Raw genomic sequence first — 15,780 nt, 5'->3', positions numbered from 1 at the left:
GGGAGCTGTGGGCTCATCCATTTCCCTTCCTCTTTTGCTGCAGAGCCCAGGAGCTACGTTGAATCGGTGGCCCGCACGGCCACGACGGGCAGAGGAGGGAGCCTGCCCACCGCCCAGCCCGGGGGCCTGGAGGTGCCCGCCAGGAACGGCACCTTCACCAACTCCTTCAACGCCCCCAGCCCCGTCTCCACCAGCAGCCCCATTCACAGCGTGGATGGGTAAGGCAGTGGGTGCAGGTCCTGGGGGCTGGTGGGGCCAGGGCTGAACCCTGCCTGGTGCACAGACTTGCTCCCACTTTGAAATTGCCTTTGCAAGGAACCCCGTCTCCCCACACAGGGCTTAAGGGTCCTGGATAACCATGCGGCTTGCTGCCTTGAGGACACAAAGCTGGGTCACTGGTGGTCACTGGTGGCCACTGGTCCTCAGCAGCATCTCGCTGATAACCTGTCCCTCTGGGCAGGAGGAGGGATGGGGTCTGTACCAACGCCTAGCCCTGGGTTGGGCTGAGCATTGGTGCCCTGTGGTGTGATGGAGACGTCATCCTTGTCTCCTCTCCACCCTGCCCATGGGGTGTCCTGTACCAGCTCACTTGGCAAGGCTGGCAGGGAGGAGCGAACCGGGAGCTTTACTGGGAGAGGAACTGGAAAAAAGCTCTGTCTCCCAGAAAACCATATTTTGAGAGGGAATTGGGATGCATGGGGGAACCAAAGCTGCCTCCAGTTGCTTTCATGCAGCTGGCAGGACCCAGCCTACCGTTGCCTCTGAGCACCCAAGCAGCTTGCTGGCACCATGCCTCAGTTTCCCTGTGCACCACTCACAGGAGGGTGCCAGACAGCAGCAGGAATAAGGGATGGAGCTGAATCCTCCTTCTTCTCATCTCTCCTCAGGGCCTCCCTCCGCAGCTACCCGTCGGAGGGCAGCCCCCATGGCACGGTTACACCTCCCCACGCCTCGGCTGAGCCTGTTTACCGGTCGCCTGTCAGCTCACAGATGCCCTCTGCTCACAGCAGCTACCAAAACTCGTCTCCATCTTCTTTTGCAATGGTCCAAGGTGGGGTCCCAGGCTCGGCATACTCCAGCCCTGACTACCCCGATGGCCGAGCCACCCTCCAGGCAGATCCCCAAGCTCGGCCGCAGACGCAGGTCAATGTGGTGGGGGTCCATGTCCTACCGGGGAGCCCCCGCACCCTGCACCGGACAGTGGCTACAAACACACCGCCCAGCCCCGGCTTTGGGCGAAGAGCCGTCAACCCCAGTGTGAGCGGTGCTCCCGGTAGCCCCGGGCTGGGCAGGCACACCACGGCAGCCCACAGCAACCTGGTGGCGCCACCGGGGAGTCCCAGCCTGGCCAGGCATCAAGCCATGACAGCCGTCCCCCCTGGCAGCCCCCTGTATGGCTACCCCAGCCTGGAGGAAAGGCACCCGACACTGTCTCGGCAGAGCAGCTCCTCTGGCTACCAGCCTCCCTCCACGCCGTCCTTCCCTGTCTCGCCGGCGTACTACCCCGGCACGAGCACGCCGCACTCCTCCTCCCCGGACTCAGCTGCTTATCGCCAGGGCAGCCCCACGCTGCAGCCCGCGCTGCCTGAGAAGCGGCGGATGTCGGCTGGGGACCGCTCCAACAGCCTGCCCAACTATGCCACCATCAACGGCAAGGTGTCCTCGCCCCTCTCCAGTGGCATGTCCAGCCCCAGCGGTGGGAGCGCCGTCGCCTTCTCCCACACCCTACCAGACTTCTCCAAGTTCTCCATGCCAGGTAAGGGATGCTGTGGGAGGTCCCCGTGTCCCCCTGCCCTGTCCAGGGCTCTCCCTTCCTCCTCCTCGCTGGCCGGTGGGGAAGGCGTTGCAGCCGCGTCCTGATTTACCCCTCCTGCTCATCCGCAAACCGGCGGCACTGCTGGGGCTCGGGCCATTTCCGGCGCTTTCTGCCAAATCCAAACAGGAAAAGCACCGACCCGCCATCACTGGCATAAACAGCGCCCGGAGTTGTGTATGGAGAGATCAAAGCGCCCGGAGGCGGCTTTTCTCTTCCGTGGGGATGCGCTGACCTCCTGGCCCCCTTCCCAGTGGGCTTTACCCTGCCGAGACCCCGCTGCGGTGCTGCCTCCTCGTTTCAAATGGTGTGCCGTGCCCCGGGTGCTGCCGCGCCTGGAATGCCTTCGCTGGCTCCCGTTACGGGACACCTCGGTGACGCCAAGATCAGGCTGATAGGACAAGGGGAATAAAGCCATGGGGCAGCGGTGGCTCCGGCTGCTGGGCCGGTTTCGCTGCCGAGCGGGCAGCCCTTTGTGGGCATGCTGGCGCCCACCCCGGCCCTGTGACTCGTTGTGGCTGGAGACATTTCCCAGCGGGGAAGCGTGAGCAATTAAAACCCGTAACAATTAGCAAGCGGGCTGGGGAGGAGAGAGAGCCCCCCACCTCTCCAAAGGAGACCAGATTGCAGAGGGCTGATAACATGTCTCCAGCAGAGATGCTATCTGGCCTGCCGGCTTGTTTGCTCAGTTGTCTTTGGAAAGCAGGTGGTTGGAAACATTGCACGGGCAAAGTGGTGGCTTCATGGCCAGAGGACTGGGTCCCACTGGGACCATGTCACTGATGGACACCGAGTGAGGCAGGGTCGGGCTGGGACTGGGGGCTGCATTTCCAAGGGTAGGTTGACCTGTCCAGTTCCTCTGCATGGAGCAAAGATAAGGGAAGGAATTTATTTTTATGATGGATGAACCAAATCTTGAACATTAGAGAGCAATAAAGGCCCTCTGAATTTAGGGGATCTCTCCACCACCCTCTGGACATATCTCTTTCCTCCGACAGCTTTAATTTCACCTGGCCAGCTCCCTTTTAAATGATGAATTCCTATTTTGTCTCTGGCTCTGTGGCCAGGAGGCTCATCCCACCCACAGCCCTTCAAGGGCCCTTGTGCCTGGGTTTAGCTTTAGCCATAACCTCCAGGTGATGATTACCCTGCCTGGGTGTGGAGGATTGCGTTGAAGTTAAATCAATGGGCTGGGAGGACGTGAAGGTATTAAGGCTTTAGTGGGATTTGCTAAAAACTCATGCGGAGTTTTAGCTACAACATCTTTTAACTTTTTTCTTGTCTTCTCCTCTTCCCTTCCTTGCAGACATCAGCCCCGAGACTCGTGCCAACGTCAAGTTTGTGCAGGACACTTCCAAGTACTGGTACAAACCGGACATCTCCAGGGAGCAAGGTGGGCAGATGGCACAGGGTGAAGGATACAGTCAAGTGAGCCATGGTTGGGAGTTGGCATGTATCTGGGATCACATGGATTAGCGAGGATTTCTCTTAGGGGCTGGGTTAGCAGTGAATGTAGATTATGGATGCACAGACCATGGCAGAGGGGGGTTGAAGCCCAGCTCAGCTGCAGGCTTGCATGTTGTGGGCTCCCCAAACTGTCCCCTTGGTGGAGGAACACTGGTCCCCACAGCGTGCAGTGGATCTATGTAGTTTGGGGTGCAGAGCACCCAGAGAGAGCTCAGAAGGATCTCGGAGACATGGCTAAAATAGGGGAGGGGAGAAAAGGAGAGGGCAAGGTGCCTTCAGGGCCAAGGTCCCAGCATTTGGCCGCTGGTCCCTGCCTGTCCTCCAGTGCTTGATTGCTCAGAGCTGGGCTGGGTGGGAATGGGTGCTCTGAGATGTTGATGCAAGGGCAGTGGAGGCCAGGGGAAGATGAGCCGCTGCCTGGCCGCAGACCCACTCGAGACCCCCATCCAGCTGTGCAGGGGGGACAGTGACGCTGTGGTGCCCGGCTGTGACGCCACAGAGCCAGGGGATCCCATCCCAACCCACACTTGCTGGTTTTGGAGGGCTCATCAGCTCTCACTGTGCCAACTCTGAGGTCTGTTGTTCTCTCCCGCAGCCATCGCGCTGCTGAAGGACAGGGAGCCGGGGGCTTTCATCATCCGAGACAGCCACTCCTTCCGGGGAGCCTACGGCCTCGCCATGAAAGTAGCTTCTCCGCCTCCCACGGTCATGCAGCAGAACAAGAAAGGTATTGTGTGCCCTTCTCCATCCCACGCCGAGATACTTTCCATCGTTCGTCTGGGGCAAGCAGGCAGCTGGGTCTGCTGAGCCAGTCATGCCCTTGGGTATGTGCTGATGTGGCAGGATCCCTCCCTCCCAGCCCTCCCCTCCCAGGGCACAAGGAAGCACCAGACGTCCTCTGCCCTGAGCTGCGGAGGGCTCAGGGGCATCTGCATCTTGTGCTTTGGCGTGGCAAAAGGGGGACAGCCTCCCCGGCCCATCAACACCATGGGAGAGCCTGGCTTGGGGTTGACCCTGTGCAAAGGAGGAGGGTGGGCAGAGTGGCAGGGACTCCTCCCTTGGGCTGGCCACTGGTTCCCCCGTGGGACTGCAGAGTGGGAGGAGGAGAGGGGTGGCTCTGTTGTAAGAACATTCCCATCTCTTCCCAGGAGACATCACCAACGAGCTGGTGAGGCACTTCCTCATCGAGACCAGCCCGCGGGGTGTGAAACTAAAAGGATGCCCCAACGAACCAAATTTTGGTGAGTGCCCCCAGTGTGCTTCTCCCATGCGGGGTTGGGTTGGGAGAGCCTTGCCTTTGCTGGACTATCAAAGCAGACTATCTGGGACAGCCCCCACCTCTCGTACTGCCTCTTGTCCCTGCACATGTGTAGGACACATGATGCTGCTGGGCAGGGTGGAGGGCAGGGGCTCCCCTTGTTCCAGATATCCCATGGCTAATGTGCTCTGAGGTGCTGCATGAGGACCTCTGCCTGATGTGTTGTTCCGAAGGTGGTCTTGGCTTCTCTGCCCCCTCCCTGAGCCCTCCATGGGCACGGTGGTTTCATCAAGAGGAAATGCTACACGGGGCATTAAAACAACAGTGAAGAACCACACCAAAAATCCTGTTCCCATCCACGCAGATCAGGAATGACCTAACACCGGGGAAAACCCATGTCCCCAGCCCTGTGCTGACCATTTTCCCTCCCTCTCCAGGCTGTCTCTCGGCGCTGGTGTACCAGCACTCCATCATGCCTCTGGCCCTGCCCTGCAAGCTGGTCATTCCTGACCGAGGTAAGTCAGGGCCAGAAAGGAGCAGTGGGACATCTTGCCCTCTGCTGCTTGGGATGGGGTATGGGTTCCCAGCCTCAAGGCTGTATACGCCGAACAGAGCCAGCCCTGGGGATATACCTCTCTCATCTCCATCCTGGATGCTGTACCTCCTTGCTAGTCCCTTCATCCCTGTTCTCAGACAACTCGGAGCCAGACTGGGCTTTACCCTTCATCCTCAGTGCCACATCTACACTGGGATCTGATGCTTGGCAGTTGGAAAGGGGATAGTGCATCCGCCCCCACAGCCTGCAGGGGTGGGGTGGGTTTCCAAGCAGGGAGCAGCAATAACACCCTCTCTCTTCTAGATCCCATGGAGGAAAAGAAAGACACTGCGTCGGCCAGCAACTCGGCCACCGACCTCCTCAAACAGGGTGCGGGTGAGTAGAGAGGGCTGCCGCAGGGTGAACGTGGCCCAGGGCAGTGGCTGACCCCATGTCTGCTGTCTCCCCTTCCAGCCTGCAACGTCCTCTTCATCAATTCGGTGGAGATGGAGTCACTGACGGGCCCTCAGGCCATTGCGAAGGCCGTTGCTGAGACACTGGTGGCTGACCCCACACCCACTGCTACCATCGTCCACTTCAAAGTCTCCGCACAAGGCATCACCTTAACGGACAACCAGAGGAAGTAAGACCTTCCGTGGCCATGTCCCCGTGTCCCCAAAGCCAACAGGGCTGTGATCCAGGGAGCATGTTGATGAAGGATGTCCCTGGAGTGGCATGAGCCTTGTCATGGGCAGGACTGGGCTTTGTCCTTGGGTCCTGGAGCATCCTAGGGGAGACCTATGGGTCAGAGACAGTGGGACTGGGCTGTGGTGGGGCACAGGTGGGGGCTCCCTGGCCCTGACGCTCCCTGCCTTGTGTTTCAGGTTGTTCTTCCGACGACACTACCCCCTCAACACCGTCACCTTCTGCGACCTGGACCCCCAGGAAAGAAAGTGAGTGCCCTAACCTTGGGGGAGCACATGTCCCCTGCCCCTTGCCCTCCCCCAGGCTCCTGGACTGCTTGGAGCAGGGTCTTTATTTGCTCTGTCCTCCTTGCTCCTGCAGAGAGCAGGGATGGAATGCACCCTTGAATACCGTGGGGCAACACCAGCTTCTCCTGGTGCCTTCTTGGTGTCTCCAAGCATCTTCATGCTGGGGAAGAGGCGCATCAGTTTTTTTTCCGTAGAGCCAAGCCTGTGCAAAGCCAGGCTGGCCCTCTAGCATTGCTGTGGTCGCCCCCATCACAGCGTTGTCTCTCTGTGGGGTGCAAGAGGCACCATCCCTCACACCTCCTCTTCTCCTTGCAGGTGGACTAAAACTGACGGCAGCGGCCCAGCCAAGTAAGTAGTTTCTGTCCTTGATTCCTCCCAGCTGCTGTTGGGGTGGCTCCTGCTTGTGTTTGAGCATTGGCTGGGAGATGCCCCATGCGGAGCAGCCTGAGATAGGCTCAGGTCCTTGCTGCAGAGACATTTCACCCAAGCATGAGACCATGGGTCTGGGGATTCGGGAAACATCTTTCAATCTCGGATTCCTGGTCAGAGCAGGCATGGCCCTTGCTGAACTGGCCATACTGGAAACTGTCCCAGTGGAATCAGTGAGAGCCAGCTCATGAAGCAGACCTGGGGGTTATGTTTGTGGCATATAAGCTCTTCCCTTTCCTCCTGTCCTCCCTAGTGCAGAGCTGCCGGCTGAGCCCATTTCCAGGGGCCAATTCCCACTAATTTTAGCCATTGTGTTAGCAAAGGGGTTTTTATTAGGACGTCCAGCTGCTGGGATATTTCCCCTCTCCAATTAGAAATGCCATGGCCTGGGCCTGTCTCACATTCTGTTCCCCCGTATTTATAACTTGAGTTTGCACGTTCTAATTAAAAAAAAAAGAGGGGGGACATTTTATTTATCAGAGAAGAGACAGACAGAAATAACCCCATCGTCTCACCCAGCTCCCCGTGTCCCCAGTCGGCCTTCACAATGTTATGGGATCTTTCATATGGAGTCTACCCCAATGACCAGCCCATCACGCCACCGTGGTTTTAAGGGCCATCACCCAAACTGAGGCATCTGGAAGGTCCCTTCCTGGGGATGGTCTAGGGGAGGGTGGAAGGGATGGTCAGAGCAAGGGGGTTTGGCCAAGAGATGATGGAAACACAGTGCTGGCCTTGAAAGAAATTGCAGCAAAGGGAAATATTAGACTGGTCTTCATGCAGGTTGTGATGTCTCATGTGATGTCCTCCTCTGTGTCGTGCAAGGTGGATGTTAAAGAGGGGGAGGTGGACAAGACCATGCTGGAAGAGGGTGGTGGTGTTCCATGGGTGAGCAATGATGGCAGACCTCTCTGAGCCTCTCGCCTTCTCCCCACCCAGGCTCTTCGGCTTTGTGGCCAGGAAGCAAGGGAGCACCACAGACAACGTCTGCCATCTCTTTGCCGAGCTGGACCCAGACCAGCCAGCTGCAGCCATCGTCAACTTTGTCTCCAGGGTCATGCTTGGCTCCGGCCAGAAAAGATGAGCCGGCGCTTGCGGGTGATTCTTGAATTTTGGAGAAGGACTTGGAGCTGATCCGAGAAGGAGTGTGAGGAAGTGCATTGTGGGAGAGGGAAGTGAATTGGGGGGGAAAAAGGCTTGGAATTTTGGAGGAAAACAGCAAACAACAAAAAAACCCCAACGAAACCCCTAAAAACTCAACACAAGCCAAACACACACATAGAGGAACCAAAACCACGCACCTACGTAAGAGAGCCACAAAGTCACGCCAGACAGGATGCATGTCCCATCGCAGGGAAGGTGACCAAAGCGAAGGCGGCAGTGAGAGGTGTGTTCCCAGCTTTCGGCATCACAGTCCTGAGCAGTTACGTCCACTCGGGACCAAACGTGGGACCATGAATGATGTTCTCCATCTGGAAAAAAGGACACAACTGGCAAAACCCATGGAAGAAGCTCCATCCCAGCAGCTCCATCATGAACGTCTGCTGTGTGTTTGAAACGACCCGTAGGAGATAACACCTTGGGCTGGGTCTGTGGGACACGGGAGGAGATGCCCTCGGAAACCTTCCCTTGCCCGGCTGTAGTGGAGGGTCCTTACTGGTCCCCACGCTTCTCCCGAAACCTGCCAGCTGCCTGGCGACTTGCTGGGGGCATGGGGGGGCTTGGTCCTGAGCCCTCCCATCCGCAGGGAGCTTGGCTGTGGGCTGACATCCATTGCTGACCCAGAGCCCAGCGCCGGTCACAGGTGAGCCGCCGTGAGTCCATCTGGAGATGGGGGGTGAAAGCATTTCCCCACCTCCCCTGGGGGTGCTTGTGCCCCCCAGCACATGGGGAGGTGTGGGGGGGCTCCTGCCATCCCACGCCTGGGGAAGGCAGAGGCTCCCCGGGAAGCTCCTGGGAGGATGCAGAAAATCGCCTCCTCTCCCGTCTTCCCCTTTTCCCTCCCATCACTAGTCCTCTTTGGCAGTTTTCTACTGCAGCCTGTCACACGTTCTCTTAACACACACACACACAAAAACAAAAAAGAAAGGAAAGAAAAACATTTTAATAATAATAATAATTATAATAATAGCGGATGCTGGCACAGGTGGCTTCCCTGTGCGAAGCAGCGGACCCGTGGCTACCCCTATCTTGCTCTTCGGAGACGCGCAAGCGGTTTTTTACATTGCATGGATGTTCAAGTTGCACGAAAGGCGAATGACTACAAGTAACTCAGGCGCTTTTTTCTCCTTTTATTTTGGAGGCCACGTTAAAAAAAAAAAAGAAAAAGAAGGAAGAAAATATTAAAAAAAAAAAATATATATTAAAGGAAAGGACCTGCAGTCGCTGGGCAGCTTTGGCTCGGTGGGGAGGTAACAGGTCCTCCGAGAGCCGCCCTGCTCAGCACGCATGTACCCCCAAAACCGGCTGGCTGGAGGCTCATGCCCCCCCGAATGCACCGTAGTTTCGCCGCGGCTTCAGTGCTGTTGGCTCTTCCCTTTGCTTCGGGAGGTGAGGAGGGCCAGCCGGGGGGGGCGAGAAGGGCAAAGGGCCCCCGTGCCACTGCGGCCGGGGGTCGGGGGGCGAGACATGGTTGGGGGGCAGCAGGCGGAGGTCCCAGCCCCATGGCACTGTGGTGGGGCAGAGGATGTTTTGGTCACACGTGCAGGTTCGGGATTGGGGGGCACGGTCCTTGCCGAGCCCTCTGCTGCAAATTTCCCCCTGAGAACCTTCTGGGTGAAGTTTTCAGTGCAAAGTGGCCCTGATCGATTGTTGGGGGCAAAAATTAGAAACGTAGCACTGCAGCCCCCCCATCCCCAAAAGCTCGCCTCCCTTGGACCGCCTTTGCCTTGATAGCTATAATATATATACGAGCTATACTGACGAAATACTGTAAGCTAACGAAATTTTAAGGAGGAAAAACAGGTTAAATTTACACTCCGAAAATATTTATTTTTGCCATATTGCTTTCCGCGCATCATATCTCCCCCATCATATCCGTCCTGTTCCCTTCAGCCCCTTTCCCCTGCCCCGGGGAAACACCTGCACGTTAGAAGAAAATCCAGAGCAAGGGAAAAATAGGGACGGGGGAAGAGGCGCGGGGGTTGTGTCCCCCCACCCCGTGTCGGGACGGTGTGCGTGTGACCGGCGTGCGTGTGCGTGCGTGTGTGTGTGTGTGCGTGGGGGGGAGCGAGCGGCGTGGGCGCCCGGAGGCTGTACCGAGGTACCGAAGCGAGCGTTGAAAGGATGCGTAGCGGGGAGTTGGTTGCGAGATGGCGGCGGCGGGACGACGGGGGGGTTTCTGGGGAGGAAGGGGGGCTTTCCCCTCTCCCCGGCTCCCCGGCCGCACGGATGCGGAGACCTTTTCATTTTTGATGTTTCCAAAAAAAAAAAGCGATTCCCTCCTTCTGCGAAATTCAAGCGAGATGAGAGACGATCTCACCCGTAATCTCCTCACCCTGCCGTTCACCGATTAGAGGAAACACTGTGTTTATAGATATATAAAGATATATTTTTGAAAGCCTCTATTTTTCAGACTTGGTTTTTCTCACTGCTAAGAAAAAAGATGATAATAATGTAATTTTATTTTAATCTGCTGCCTCGGAAACCGGTGCTTGAAACCCCCATTCCTCTTTTTCTCCCCATGCAAACGAAGCAGACCTAAGCACCCCGGAGATGTCGCGTAGAAGCTGACCCCAGCAGATACCTGCCCATAGCATCACGCCTGCTTCGGGCCCTGAGCCGCCCACGGCTTCCCCACTAACCCACTAGCTGAAGAGTTAGACCGTATCCAAATCTCGAACACTAACAAAATTGTCCGATGATTATATTATTTTCTTAACACAGAGCTAATCACCTTCCAATGATGTAGCCGGGTGTTTGTCAGCTCCCTTTAAAGGCACTTTTTTTTTTTTTCCTTTTATCTCCTTTTTAAAGTTACAGTTTTAGGTGTAACTACCCTTTCTGTTCCCCGGGAGAGACTGTCAGCCGGCGTTGCGGATCACCCAGCTCCTGGGGCTGGCGGGGACCTAGTGTTGATATTTTTTTCCTTACAAAAGGAACAGAAAAGACTCTTTGGGATTTTTTTTTTTTTTTTTTTTTGTTTTTTTTTCTTTGGTTTTTAAATGCAGTCATGGTATTTGAGATTCGAGCTTGCGCGAGTTAAGCCCAGCATATGTTTCGTTGTAATCACACTGCCGTTCTCAGCAGCCGGATGGTATCTCTCTCTCTCACACACACACACACAAACACATCCCTCCTTCCTGCACAAAGAACTGCATATATTCTTGCCAAAGATATCCTTAAAAACGCACTTTTCCCCACATATATATATATATTTTTTTTTTTTTTTGCGTGTGTAAATTTATTGTGCGTGCCCTTTTTTTGTGTCGGTTTGTTCTTTGGAGAAGCCCCTTCCCGCCCGTCCTCCCTTTGCTGTCGATGTTGCTGTCTGTTGGGAAACACTCCCCGGGGCGGGGGGTGTGTGTGTGTTCGTTTGCTGCCTGTCCCGAACGGTAGTGCCTACAGGGTGCAAAATGTGGGGTTCCCATTCAATGGGGCTACCTCCCTCTGGAGCTATTCTGGGGGATGATCCCTGTCATCATCTCCCGATGGGATGCACCCATCTCATGGCCTTTGCCAGCCCCCCCTGCCATCGCCAGTGGAGATGGGGGGGGTCTCATGGGGTTAAGCAGATAAATTGAGCGAAGTTTGGGGTTCCTCTGGCTTGCAGCATTTGCTGGCTGCCCCTTGGTCAAACCACACATGGTAAACAAACCAGGTAGGGGGAAAAAAAAATAAACCCAACCCAGCCTCCGGGCATCGATTTTTCTAGCGAGCGAGTTCAACCGCCTGAACCCAAGCGCAAAGTAAATGCCCACCCAGCAGGTCGGGCAGGTAAAGAAACCAGTCGCCCCAAAAACCCCAGACAGCAGCATCAACAAAAGGCAACCCTTCCCGTTGGAGCAGGCAGGAGGATCAGACAGCAAAGGAGCCCGCAGGGGCTTGTTTCATTTCGTTCGTTTGTTTTGCAAATTGCGAGGTTGGTTTGGGGTTACTCTTTTTTTTTCTTTTTTTTTTTTTTCTTTTCCTTAAAAAGGGAAGGGAAAAAAAAAAAGAAAAAAAGGAAGTAACCCAACGTTTCCGTTGGCGGATCCCGTGCCGCCGTGTTATGCGTGGGGTTTTTATTTTGTTGTTATTGTTGTTGTCTTTGTTACTTTGGGAACGTTACAGATTTATTTGCTAATCAGTGTTAATGAACAGTTTAAAACTTTTAGACTCGCCCCTTTCTGTGTATTTATATAGATGGAAAAAAAAAATACGTTATATTTTGTATCTTCGTGCCCACAACGTTGTCGCGCGTGTAAGGATGACTTCGGTCGCACCATGTCCGTGTGTGAATGTGACTCCGCTGTTGTCTTCCCATTGTACAGATGTCGGATACTTTGCAGTTCATTGTATGGCTTTATAAAGTGGTAAAAACAACAAAAAAAAATAATCAGTTATATAAAATATACTGTTGCTTGGAATGCCAGCTTGGTGTCTGGATCGCTGGAAATGTACCTTGAAATTTAAGGGAGCGCAGGAATAAATGCTCTGTTCTTTTTGCACAGGGGAAAAAAAAAAATCAAAAACCAACCTAAACCCCAGCAGGTGCTGTGTTTTCTCCGGGCTGTCGTCCCCCCCCACAAAACGATCCTCGAGGGCAGATTGGGGCCCCCAGACAGACGCGGGGCGGTGGGCGTGGGAAGAAGGGGGGGTTGTGCTGCTGCCTGTCAGCCTCCAGCCGCAGCTTGTGTTCGCCAGATGCCGGCTAACCAGACAGCCCCAAAAACTTCCGACATGGCTCCGGCTTGGGCTTTTGTTTACCAGGAGGGATCTCTCCGGCTTGCCCTGCAGACGCTGGGTGCCCTTCAAATCCCACTGCTTTCTCCCAGGTTGCCTTTAGGTGCCTTTTGCCCAGCTCTGGGCATCCCCTTTGAGTCCCTCTCCCGTAGGGGAGCGGGACGGGATGATGCTGATACGGGGTCTTTTGCCTTTGCGAAGGTCTGCCCCCTTTAAATCCCACTCCCTGCCCCATTTGGAGCCATCTTGCTCCCCTGTGCCTTGCAAAACTCCCCCTCCCAGAGTCTCAGGCCTGGCTTTTCCAGCATTCACGGAGCAATTCCCAGCATCCATCAGAGCCCTCAGCCCCCGGCTCTCTGGCTCCGCTCCTTCCCCTCCTTGCTGAGTTGGTGGCCAAGACCCGGCCCCCGGGATGGATTGAGTTTAATTATACGAGAAATATCAGCCAGAGCAGCGGCAGTTTCTCTGGCGCCAGCGCTGCTGCGGCTCAGAGGCTCAGAGCTTCTCCCGGGAGCCGGCAGCACTAAAAATACCTCCTGCCTTTCTTTAAAATAGCTGCAGGCCGAGGGGCGGATTGAGGGGGCTGCTTGCGCGGGGGGGACCCCGTGCTGTGGGGCTTGTGCTGGGAGGCGAAGGCAAGAGGGTTAAAAAAAAAGAAAGGGGAGGAGATGGGCTGGTTTCTGTCACCCCCTCCAGAAATAGCTGTGGGCTCGTGGGTGGGCACCCAAGCGAGGTGCCCTCCGAGCCAGGCTGCACCACGGGACTTCGGGACGTACCTGGTGTCTGCCAGCCTTGGCCTCGGCTGTCCCCCGTCTACCCACCGGCAAGATGGGACCTGCAGCCTCCTCTCCCTGTCCCACACAGCGGGGATGGTATTTTCTTGCCAACTGCTCTTGGTTTTGTTTCTTCCCCAGTTCCTGCTGGAATCGCCACCCCCTGGCCCAGGAGCTGGCACCAGCAGTCTGTCCGTTCCCAGTGATCCTGCCTGGCTGGGCTGGACATGGCTGGGCGTCCCCCAGGCAGGAGGGAGAGGCGGCGAGTGCCTGGCGAGGTGGCACGGACAGACTATTCATTGCGAGCCATAAACTGCTGAGCATTCCCCCCTCCTCTTCCCCATCCCTTTTCTGCAGATAATTCCCCATTTCCTTTCCAAAATTCCTTGGGAGCTTCTGGTTTGTGTTTTTCCTCGACATGTTCTTATCTGCCACCCGCTTCCCCTCGCTGGCTGTCACAGCGCAGACTTTTCATGGTCTCCCTCTTTGCAGCCTGCTGCTGTCTCCAAGCCAGGCTGGTGGCTCTGGTGTGACCATCAGGCAAGGCAGGTCCCACCAGCTCCACGCCAGGAAACTTCGCCCCCATCGCATCTCCCCGTGCCTATCAGGTCCCCCCACCTTCAGATTCACAAAACAGCCACTTTTTTGATACTTTCATCCCCTGCTCTGGAGACTCTGGGCCACCCGCGCAATTTCTGGTGGGACTGTGAAAAGTGGTGAAGTTGCCTAGTCCTCTCTGCCTCCTGCTCCTGGAGAAAAGGGTGGGCATGCTGTTGGACAGTCAGGAAACCCTGGGTTGGGGCATCAAGCCTTCACCGAGGGCAAGTATCCCTATAGCCAGCTCCCGTGCAAATGTAGTCAGACTCCCAGCAACCTTTATTTAACAGATTTTAAAGCCCAGGCCCCGGGATCCAGAGGCTTATTGGGTTGTGGGGGGCTGTTGGCAGATAAAAGCTATCTGGAAAGCCATGGCCTGAGTCCAGGGGGGAGCACCTTGAGGGATGCTCCTGGGAGAAACCCGGGAGGTGGGTCTGTCCCCCCACCACCATCATTTTCCATTGGCTAAGCTAGAAACAATCCTCAGATGTGGAGCGAAACTGGGGTCACGGTGGTAGGGATGGGGCAGTTTCATCTTCCTTTACTTTTACTCTTTCCCAGGCTTCTCAGCAGTGCTGATCTCCCCCCAGAAATGCCCTCAAGGGACAGAAAGCGTGACACAACCTGGCTTTTCCCGGGTACGGTGTCTGGGCACAGGCCAGGAGCCAGCCAGCCTCCCCCAGGTGCGAAGGGTGGAGCAGACCTGATGTGGGCAGAAGTCACCCTGGGGCTGGAGTGACCTGTGCTCACGTCTGCACCTTATTCAGCAAACAGTGTCCCCGTCCCCTGTCCTACTGCAACAACCGATGTCAAACCACCCCAGCCATGTCCTCCCTGCCAGTCTGAACCTGCCTTCGCCCCATCGCCACACAGGGGAGGGACTCGTCCACGTAGAGCTGGGTCTGACCGATGCTGCATCGCTGCCTGCCGAGCACCCACATCCCATTTCCCAGCCCAGTTCACACTCTGCGGTGTTATGGGCAGGATGGACTGGGACCTGACATGAAAAACAGCCTCTGGGTGTTGGAGTCACTCAAGCGTGCTAGAAGGTTTGATAGATGCTCCTCTCATGCCTGCACGCACGCACGCAACCCTGTGCAACACCACACACAGATGAAGGTGGGCACACACATGATCCTGCCTGGGGGGGCTGCACACGTGGGAATGGCAGTGGCTCCCTGCAGGCTGCAAATCCCTCTGTGGTGTCTGGGATGCTGCTGCTGAGTTAGCGCATCCCTGAGCTGCTCGGCCACTGCGTGTGACGGTGACATCCCAAGCTATTGGCGGAGGCTTGGGCTCCTGTTGACACACAGCCTGTGGCTGGGCAGCACCAAACCAGGAGCTTTAGAGGTAAAAGAGAGGGGTCAACGAGCTTCCCTCACCCCAGCAGCCCCCTTGGAGCTCCCTCTGTTCCCTGGGCCAGACCCTCAGCCCTTCCCTGGGAGGGGACCAAGCCAGTTGTAGGGGACACAATGTGTGAGTGCCTCTATCCAACCCAGCAGGGTCTGGGGAAGTCCGTCTGGATGGTGGTGAGAAAAGCCATCCCAAAAATGGCTATAGAGGCTTCATCATCATCCCAGTGGGATGTTACTGCTTGGAGTGGGGCATAAACATACAGCCTGTGGTGCAGAAGTTACCCACTCTCCATGGCCATGGTGGACAAGGAAAAGCAACAGAAGGGGATTTGGGTTAACTATTGAATAAAGAGGGACAATGTGACACTCTGGAATGGTTTACCTGGAGAAGGAGTGGAGTTGAAACCCTGGAGGTGTTTGAGGACAGGGAGGAGAGGGGCTGGGCTAGTCCTTCAGAGCAGAGCCATCTGTAGGAGGTCTGGGCTGTCCCTTGGAGAAGGGCAATGGGTAGGACTGGGCTGTCCTTCTGCCTTGTGAGGTTCTGGCTCCATCTACAGGGATGTGCCTCCAAGTGATGGAGGCTTTCGACAGACGCATGCCCAAAGCAGGCTGGGCAGGAGGTGATGCAGCCAGCTTCTCCTGTGGCTCTTCTGCACAGCCTCTGCCAGGCCCTGCCAG

At 56.1% G+C, this 15,780-nt stretch overlaps 1 protein-coding gene across 17 annotated transcripts in view; it reads left to right on the top strand.

Moving 5' to 3' along the window:
• TNS1 (tensin 1) overlaps positions 1–12,066 on the top strand; it is a 67,839-nt gene extending 55,773 nt beyond the window's left edge. For 16 of the 17 annotated variants that reach the window (XM_054208899.1, XM_054208913.1, XM_054208912.1 and 13 more), the window contains 11 exons: positions 44–218; positions 888–1,756; positions 3,120–3,206; positions 3,876–4,007; positions 4,429–4,521; positions 4,976–5,053; positions 5,398–5,469; positions 5,548–5,716; positions 5,958–6,026; positions 6,381–6,413; positions 7,434–12,066. In XM_054208899.1, the coding sequence (XP_054064874.1) occupies positions 44–218; positions 888–1,756; positions 3,120–3,206; positions 3,876–4,007; positions 4,429–4,521; positions 4,976–5,053; positions 5,398–5,469; positions 5,548–5,716; positions 5,958–6,026; positions 6,381–6,413; positions 7,434–7,578 (1,922 nt within the window). In that variant the 3' untranslated portion in view covers positions 7,579–12,066. The remainder of the gene's footprint in view (positions 1–43; positions 219–887; positions 1,757–3,119; positions 3,207–3,875; positions 4,008–4,428; positions 4,522–4,975; positions 5,054–5,397; positions 5,470–5,547; positions 5,717–5,957; positions 6,027–6,380; positions 6,414–7,433) is intronic. The other variant, XM_054208897.1, reaches the window with a different exon arrangement.
• Positions 12,067–15,780: the final 3,714 nt, after the last annotated feature.

The sequence above is a fragment of the Rissa tridactyla genome, chromosome 7, assembly GCF_028500815.1.
Source record: "Rissa tridactyla isolate bRisTri1 chromosome 7, bRisTri1.patW.cur.20221130, whole genome shotgun sequence".
In the NCBI taxonomy this organism is placed as follows: Eukaryota; Metazoa; Chordata; class Aves; order Charadriiformes; family Laridae; genus Rissa; species Rissa tridactyla.
This window is presented reverse-complemented; position numbering and strand designations above follow the sequence as displayed.